The 8,802-nt window shown below is 45.0% G+C and overlaps 1 protein-coding gene across 2 annotated transcripts in view; it reads left to right on the forward strand.

Annotated features, from left to right (window-relative positions):
- The window catches only part of GDNF (glial cell derived neurotrophic factor), a 35,566-nt gene that overhangs the window by 1,594 nt on the left and 25,170 nt on the right, over positions 1–8,802 (forward strand). Inside the window, exons 1-2 of one of the 2 annotated variants that reach the window (XM_027863595.1) lie at positions 3,890–3,928; positions 5,033–5,206. In XM_027863595.1, coding sequence (XP_027719396.1) covers positions 5,059–5,206 — 148 coding nt within the window. In that variant the 5' untranslated portion in view covers positions 3,890–3,928; positions 5,033–5,058. Of the gene's footprint in view, positions 1–3,889; positions 3,929–5,032; positions 5,207–8,802 lie in introns of those variants that run through there. The other variant, XM_027863594.1, reaches the window with a different exon arrangement.

An 8,802-nucleotide genomic window follows, 5' to 3' on the forward strand; every position in this document is an offset into this window, starting at 1 on the left:
TGGTATCATTTTGATGTGACTAGCAAGTCCCACAAAATAGTAGATGCTTAGGTCCTAGCTAAATATTCCCAACTTCAGCCACCATGCCTAGGACCTGATCAGTTGTGCCTCCACTTTCTGCGGGCAGAGGTTAAGGCTGGCACTGTAATAAGGGTCATGTGAGGGAAAACTGCAGAGTGAGACTAAACAATCTCTGTGGGAACGCAGAACTCCCACCAACCTATCCAATACAGGACAGACTTGTAGTCCCTTAACACATCACTACTCTAACCTGCTTTGGACTTTCTGTTTTCTTCCACATTTTTCACGGACACTGTACACCCTGTCTCCTGGGACAGTACAACCAAAACCCAGCAGGAAACTAAACTGGTGACCCCCAAAAGCATGAGATGAAAACCAACTTGCTCAGCTCTTAAGAGCATAGTGAAATATTCACTGGATGGAAATTCATAGTTTAAAGCAAAAGGTTCACAGGATTGTAAGTTTAGGGTTAGAAGTCACCTCAGAGGCCAGAAATGTTAAGTGACTTGCCCTAGATCACCTAGTACATAGCAGTTAGCTACTTCTTTCTTCATCTCCTCCTCCTTACTTCCCCACATAACACTTCCCAAAGTGTACTACTTAAAGGCCCATTGACCAGGTTAAAGTTTTATATATGAATATTTTCTTTGCTTCTTTCCAGTCCTCTTCCCCAGAGATTGGTTTAAAGCTGACATATCTATCTTTTTCTCAAATCCCATATCCCACTTTTTTATTTCTTGTGTCAATCTTGAAACTGAAGCCCAAATAGAACTTTCTCAGACTTCAGAATTAAGAATGAGGAAGGGGTTCTGGTGGTCGAGGTGTTCATCTAGGTGTGAAACTATTTCATTGACTAGGTTTTCTGAGGGGAAGAGTGAGGACAGATTTCAATTTCCAAAGAAAAGTGGTCAAAAAATTAGTCCAGGTTAGAGGGGAGAGAGACTGGGGAAGAGAATGAAGAACAAGGATAGTGTTAGGTAGGAATATCAAATAGTTCTAAGGATAACTCCATAATATTTTAAGGTGAGCAATTCCCTCCCCCCTTCTGTTACACTTAAGATGACAAATGACCAAACTTCCCAGCTATGTAGTAAGGTGGACTTACTGTGGTGGTTTTTAGTGCCCCCTAGTGTCCAAAATGAGGAAAAGTTATTCAAACACTTGGTAGGGAGGAAAGAGGACTTGTATTGTAGTGGCCCTCTTTCCAACACTACTGCTTTGATTCCTCTCTAGGATCTGTACTATGCTGTGTACCTCATATTTAGTTGTTGAGTGCCACTAGGGCATTTACCTTCCTGTCTATAAGGTAGTTCTTTTCTCTACTTAGCCAAAAACACCAGATCAGGAAATCTCGTTTCTTGTCCCAGTTCTGCCACTGTTGACCTCTCTGTTGTCTCTGATCCTCAGTTGATATTGTTATATTGTTATCATCATCAGCATTAAGCACTATGTTACAACGCTATATTCTTTTAGCTTTGGAAAACACTTTACATGTTATCACATTGGATTTTCACCAACAACCCTTCGAAGGAGGTGTTACTATTATCCTAGTTTTACTGCTGAGGTTAAGTGACTTGTCCAGGATCAATTACTCTGAGCCCTTATCCAGAAGACGAGGGGGTTTTGGGGCTGCTTAATCTCTAACGTTCCTTTATTGCACTAATAATTTACAACTCTGACTCTGTCACTTACTTTCTTTGTGAGGATTGTTTAAAAAAAAAAAGGAAAGAAAAGCTGTATCTATATGAAAACACTCTGGCGAATGCCTTAAGGCTCCTATGCAAATGCAAGACGCTGTTATTCTTGGTTTGCAGTTAAGCAGACTGCTCTGAAAAGAAATGGGAAAAGAAGCAAGAAGCACGTTTGTTTGGGGGCAAACAAACCTTAAGAGAATGAAGAAAGAAAAGTAGAGAGAAGAGGAAGAAAAGGAGAGAGTGACAAAACCCGGGGGGGGCTAAATAGAAAAACAGACCTAAGCGCTTGAGAATCACATCCAGACAAAGCTGGGTCTACTTTTTGCACGTCAGGCAGTTTGCGTATGAGTAGCCTGCATTAGGTTCCTCCCCAGAGCAGATATGAGAACTGAATAAGCTTCTAGCTCAAAGAGCCTTCTGTGAGGGCTTTCTCGGGAGAGAAGAATGCGCTTTCCCCAGCCCAGGGGGCCTGTTTCGGGGACAGGAAAGAGCCGGGCGGAGAGCGGGAAGACAACCAGGGATGGGGAGCCTCCTTTTTGGCGGGGCGTAGAGTTTTCCATTTTCCTCCTTTGCCAGCTTCGCCACACTCCTAATTGAGAAACTCCACGTCCAATTTTTGAAATCTCCCATCCGCCCACAGCAGGGGGAAAACAGGGGAAAGCCCTTTTAATACGGAAGGGAAATCTGCTGGCTCCTTCTCTTCCTTTTGGTGGGTGGGAGGGGAATGCGGGCGGGCACCTGGATTTTGAACGGTGCATTAACCTCGTGCCCGCGAGCTTTTTGGAGGATACAAGCTTGTAGGCTGGAGGGAGGAACTGAGAAGGCCCTTTACGCTTCCAAAAGTCCTGCTCCCTAATCTCCCCCCCCACCCCCGTTTGCATGGGTTAGGTGGTGTAATTTTTTTTGGAGTAGAAGGCGTTGGAACCACGACCTTGCTCCCCCCTCCTCCGGGGGTCGCCCACCGCAACCTCTCCCACCTCCGCCGCTGCCCAGCAAACAAGCCCGGGCTGTATTGGGAGGTCGGAGCTGCGGGTCTCTCAGAGTTTCTTTTTCCTCCTTGCTAGTGCGGCCAAACAGCTGCTTAGCGAGCAAACAAATGCCAGGAGAATGGAAAACGCATCCATCTCCGCCGAGCTAGCTCCAGGGCGGGCAGCGGGCACCGTGGGAGGTGGCTGCCCAATTAAACGCTTCTCTAGTTGGGCCTGGACTGGCAGTGGGGCTGTGGGTGAGGAGGCAAGAGGAAAGTCTGGAGTGCCTGGGAACCAGAAGGGGAGGGGGCAGGAAAGATGTTGTCTAGATAACACTGGCCCAAAGCAACCCACCGACTTCTTGATGAAAATTCTTCCCGCACCTCTTCACCGTGGCTCCATCCCTTTTCTTTTCCCATTCCAGTGGGAGAGGGCGGGGGCAAACTTGTCCTTTTCCGACGGGTATGTTTTATTTAATAGAAAAGAAGGGCAGAGCTGTGACATTAACCACGTGGAGTTTCAGCTGCGGAGTTCGTCACCAAAAACCAGCAGGGTTGGGAAGGGAGAGTGACTTTGGAAAGCTGGGGTCAGTGGGTGTCTTGTAAAGATCTTGATTGAGTTGGTGCATAGGGTTGTCTGGCTCCTGGAACTCGAAAACACACATACATACACACACACACACACACACACACACACACACACGTGTTTTTCCCTTCCTTCAATGCAGCCCAAGTTTTCGCGGTTCGGGAGGAGAGGCGCACAAGTGAAAAGTAAAGTTTTGCGAGTAACAGAAGTTGGACGGCACATTTTTCTTTCCGCCTTGCCTATGCCTTTATTATTATTTTTTTCCTTTTGGGGGTGTGGGGAGGAGGGAGTGTGAAAAGTCCAAATGGTGCCCCCTGGCTGAGGGAGCCTCGTGTTTATTGTATCACGCTCCTCCTGCCCTAAACCCCCACCCCGCCCCAAACTGGAGCCAGAGCCCGACATGAAGCGCCAGTCCAGGCCTCCCAGTGCCCAGCTCCACTTCCGAGAGCGAGCAACGCCCCGGAGGCGCCGCGAGCACATCTTTTTCTGTTTGCTCCCTGCCGCGCATCCCGGGCGATCCCTCCCCTGGAGCTGTGAGCAAATTGCAATGCTTTGTGCCTTGAGAGACTTGGCTGGGGCTGGATGTGAGAGAGCTCGGGAGACTTCCCTTGGTCTGGTCTCCCTGGAGGGAGAGGACGTGGGGAGAAAGTCCCGGTAGAGGTGGGGGAACTAATGGGGCGGGGGGAGATTTCAAGAGTGCTGTTGCTGATCAGATGTTAAGACAAGTGCCATCGCTGCCTCACATTTAAACAGTATTAAAGATGCCAGATGCCTACTAACTTTCCTTTCCTGTCCCCAATAAAAGTTTGTTGTTTTGTTTTTGGTTTTATTTTTTCCCTTTCGTGCTGGGTTAGTGAAAGAAAAAGAAAAGAAAAAAAAAACGAGCCGCCAATAGACAAAGATGCAAGTGCATGAAGCGAAACCAGCTGTAGCCACTTATTGCAAGTGATGGATCAGGAAACCCTTGGAAGAAATTTTATTCTAGTTCTTGCACCTATTAGCGTGGGTGAGCCCCGCGATGGGGAGAAAGAGCGGTTTCCACGGCGGGGCTCCCCATTGAGGGAGGGAGTTTCTCTGGGAAGGTTGGTTTCTCCAAGCTGCCTTTCGGGGGAGGGGGGGAATGGAAGGTGTTAAAGCTGAATTGGAGGATGGGGTGGGGTGAGCAAGGAGCTTGGATTCCGAGTCTGAAGCCTGTGCAGCAGATGTGGGGCAGGGCAGGAGCGACTACCCAGCTCCAAGGCTCCCCCACCCCAGAGGTGGGGTCGAGCCGGAGAAAAGGGGGACGCTGGACTTGAAAAGAGATCTGCGCTGGCTGCCCGGGGCCCCAGCAAAACATGAGAGGAGGAAGGCACTCCTGCCAGCAACGGGTGCGGCTAGCAGGGGTTAGGGACTCAGCTCATTGCCCGAGGGTTGGACGGTGTCATCTAGGGAAACAGAAAGGGTAGCTAGGGACGGAAGCCCTAGCCCTCTCCTTTAGTTCAAGCCCCAGCATTCCATATTACCAAGTTGTAATGGAAAAGATTCCGAACTAGAAAGTTTGCTCCCAAAGGGAACAGTAATAATAATATGTGAGGGAGTTTCTTTAAGGAAGCAGTCACCTGGGGGTTTGAAGGTGCATCAACTGGCATGATTGTGAAAGTTGGGAGGGGGGAGCTGGCTTTGCAATGAGAGGGACAGGGGACTCTGGCTTTCCACACCACTGGAAAGTTGACCTATCTCCCTTTCTCTCTGTCTCCTGACCCTATCTCACCCCCCACCCCCCAGGAGCCGCCGCTGGACGGGAATCTAAGATGAAGTTATGGGATATTGTGGCTGTCTGCCTGGTACTGCTCCACACTGTGTCCGCCTTCCCGCTGCCTGCTGGTAAGAAGCATCCCGGAGGGCCAGAAGAAGAGTACTCCCCCAGCCGACTGGCTCCTTATGCTGTGAGAAGTGACTGTAAGAAACGTTCCCCAATTCATAGCCACCCTTTCAGACCTACTAATCATACGCATAACCATAAAAGCTTAAGAAAAAATAAATAAATAAACTGGGCTCCCAGGGGTAGAGATGTGCTTCTCTTAGCCCTTGTGGGACCAGGGGAGGACTGATAAGGGAAGATAGGAGGGTGAGCTTTTTCCACAGAGAAGAATACTGAAGTAGCGAGGTCCAGGGAAAGGGACATTCTGATTTTAGTATCAGATGCCTTGGGTTTGAACCCCAGCTCTGCCACTTTGGAACAAATTTCATCACTTTTCTGGGCCTCAGTTTTCTCTGCTGTAAAATGAGGAGGTAAGCAGGGAAAGGGGTGTGAGTACAGGGGTGTATATATGTGGCATTTCTTTGTAATATGAAAAGAGCCCTGGATTTGGAATTACAAGACCCAAGTTCAAACCCAGCGTCTGCTATGTACTACCTGTGTGGTTTGGGGGCAAATTCCTTCACTCCTCAGGGCCTTGGTGTCCTCATATGTGAAGTGAGAAATTTGGACTAGATGGCTTTTGGGCTTGTCCTTTCCATCTCTAAATCTATGATCCTGTGACTTAGAGGAGTTCTAAAGTTCCAAGCAGCTCTAAATCCCATGATCTCGAGGAAGTTCAGGGTTACCGGATTATTTTTAAAGTGCCTGCTGATAAAAAGTAGCAGAAAGTAGACAGATTTCAAGAGGTCTGTGAACTTGGATGAGAATTTTTTTCTTGTTTTCACTAACCTCTAACTGAAATTTAGCATTTTTTCCAATTATTTTACAATGTTATTCTGAGAAAGGGTCTATACACTTCATTAGCCAAAAGAGTCTGTGGCAAATATATATATATATATGTATATATGATTGCTTCTCCAGCCTGGCTTTTTAGTTGGGGGAAATTACTGCTTAGAATGTAAGCCCCTTGAGGGCAGGTACCATTTCATTTTTGTTTTAATAAATGTGTGCTAACTGATTGAGGTTCATCATGGAGAAGTACCTCATCTGCCATACAATTTACCATTTTAGGCTATCCTCTCCAAAAGGAAAGGTCCTAATTTCACTTAAACTCAGCCAGAGACAAGATGTCTTTTTGGAGAGGGCACACAGCTAGGCAGTGTCAAATCTCGACAAAAAGAATCTCCATTTCAATCTTAGATAAAATTATTGCCGAAGCAACCTCTGAAGTGCTTCTTAAAGGAGGTGTCCACCCTCTGTTCCCCACCTCCACCCCCAGCTTACCTGATAGGGCCTCTGTGCCCACTGGACTAGAAGACATCTACAGCTTTGAAAAATTTGCTTTGGGGATCTGAAGTTTATAGTTATCTGGGATGTGATATGACTATGTCCTTCTTCCTAGATTTATTTCTGATATAGGCATGCTACTCCATCCCCATACCCTGGACCCCTTTGAGAAAACTCAAATTTTAATTTTATAACAACATTTGAGTTTGAGGTTCTGACCTGTGATTTCATCCACATGGAGAACTTCTTCCACTATTCTAAAGCATGTTTGTACCATAAAGTGTTAGAAAAGGAAAGGCCTTTAGTCTCTAAGGTTACTCAACTTGTCCAAAGTCAGTATGTGTCACAGTTTGAACAAAAGTCTATTTCACTCCAACACTGGCCCTCTATCCATTATACTTACATGTTGCCTCTAATAACAAATAAATTAGATGATTACTCACATTTCAAAAGGAATCTTTAGTTTAACAAAAGATATTCTGCAGAGATCTTATAAATAGCAGACTTCCCTAGTGTTTTGTAAAAAGTGATTTGATTAAGTAAAATGTGTTTCATTCAAAACCCTTTAGCCATGTTCTTATTGAATGAATTAATGTATATCAACACTGTAATGCATGAATAACGGGGAGGAGACTGAGGCTCTAGAGGATAATGATAAAAAGCTCTCATTCAATGAGCTGACCTAATGATTCCTTTCTTTTTGAGGTAACAGGATAGAAATATAAATTTTAGGGGGTAATTAAAATTCCCATCCAAGGAACTGACCTGATGAATTCTTCCTTCTCTTTTCCCAAAGTTATTCTCTGTTTAGGCATAGCCTACCTTCCAGGCTATTCCTGTGAAACATACTTTGATCATAATCGTAACAGAGGCAGCCAGAATACTCTGACCAGATGGCAGGAGGTGGAGAATAATAGTCAGCCTAGACCAAGAGGCCTTAAGGCTAGGAAACAGCTTATGGAATGTGACCCGCATGTTATGGGCCTAATTACAGCAGCATAAGCATCTTCCTTCCTAGAGCCCCAGGAAAGAGGAGTGAGCTACATTGTTTATAGGGTGCCGTAGATAAACATAGACAGATAAATTAAGAATGGAAAAGTGATTTATCAGAGAATGAAAGAGGTAATGTTGTTAACACCTTGAAATTAAAGGGCCTATTAAGAAAACACAGGCCAAAAATAGCTATGTTGTGAGCCTATTTTTAAAAGCATTAGAGCTGTTGATTCGAAATGTTAGCTTGCCTCCTAGTTGATGCACATTCGCTAATCATTTACAAGAACCTCTAACTTACTGTAACATTGAAGTGAATAGTGCTACCTACTTATCACAGTTACCTTTAAATCCCATTTCCACAGCAATACGCATAAGAAAGGCATAACAGCCTTTTTACCCACAGAGTATAACAATATAACATCAGCAAAGATTGGGAGGAAAAAGAGCAAAATGCAAGACAACTGTTTACCAGCTGTTGCATGGATGAAATAGAGTTTATTTCCAGTTCTGTCTGGATAAAATAACGGCAGCCTATGCCAACTACAGCCTCAGTGGGCAGAGTAGTATCTTAATGTTTATCAGACAGCACAATAATGGAATACATATATGACTTGGAGTTAGGTATATATGGGTTAGTCCCAGCACCAAAGTTTAGTAGCTGTGTGAACATGGGCACAACATTCACCATCTCTGAGCCTCGGTTTCCTTATCTGTTGAAGGGCTACTACTAGTCATGTTACTTACTTGACAAGGTCATTCTGATGAAAATACTTTGCAAACCTTAAATAGATTTATAAATGTGAACTATTATGCAAGGAAGTCGCATGTAGTGAAAAGAGTGATAGATTTGGATTCAGAAGCTAGAGTTTGAACACAGTTCCCACACAACATTCATATGAGGTCATAAGTAAGTCATTTAACTAATCTGTGACCCTTCTTTTCTTCATCTATAAAATGGGTGTAATACCTACTTGCACTGACTATCTCACAGGGTTGTTCTAAGGAAAAAAGGTATCTTGCAAGCCTTAAATTGCTGTGTAAACATGAGCTATTCATATACATATGATATATATGATATATATTACAATATATAATATTGTTATTAATTGGGCAGCTAGGTGGCACAGTGGATAGAGTGCCAGGCCTGGAGTCAGGAAGACCTAAGTTCAAACCTGGTCTCAAACACTTACTAGATGTGTGACCCTGGGCAAGTTACTTAACCCTGATTGCCTCAGTTTCCTCATCTGTCAAATGAGCAAGAGAAGGAAATGGCACACTACTCCAGTATTGGCATTAAAACTACAAAAGGGAGGGACAGCTAGGTGGTGCAGTGGATAGAGCACTGGCCCTGGAG

The sequence above is a fragment of the Vombatus ursinus genome, unplaced genomic scaffold (genome assembly GCF_900497805.2).
Source record: "Vombatus ursinus unplaced genomic scaffold, bare-nosed wombat genome assembly UNPS02014772.1, whole genome shotgun sequence".
Lineage (NCBI taxonomy): Eukaryota > Metazoa > Chordata > Mammalia > Diprotodontia > Vombatidae > Vombatus > Vombatus ursinus.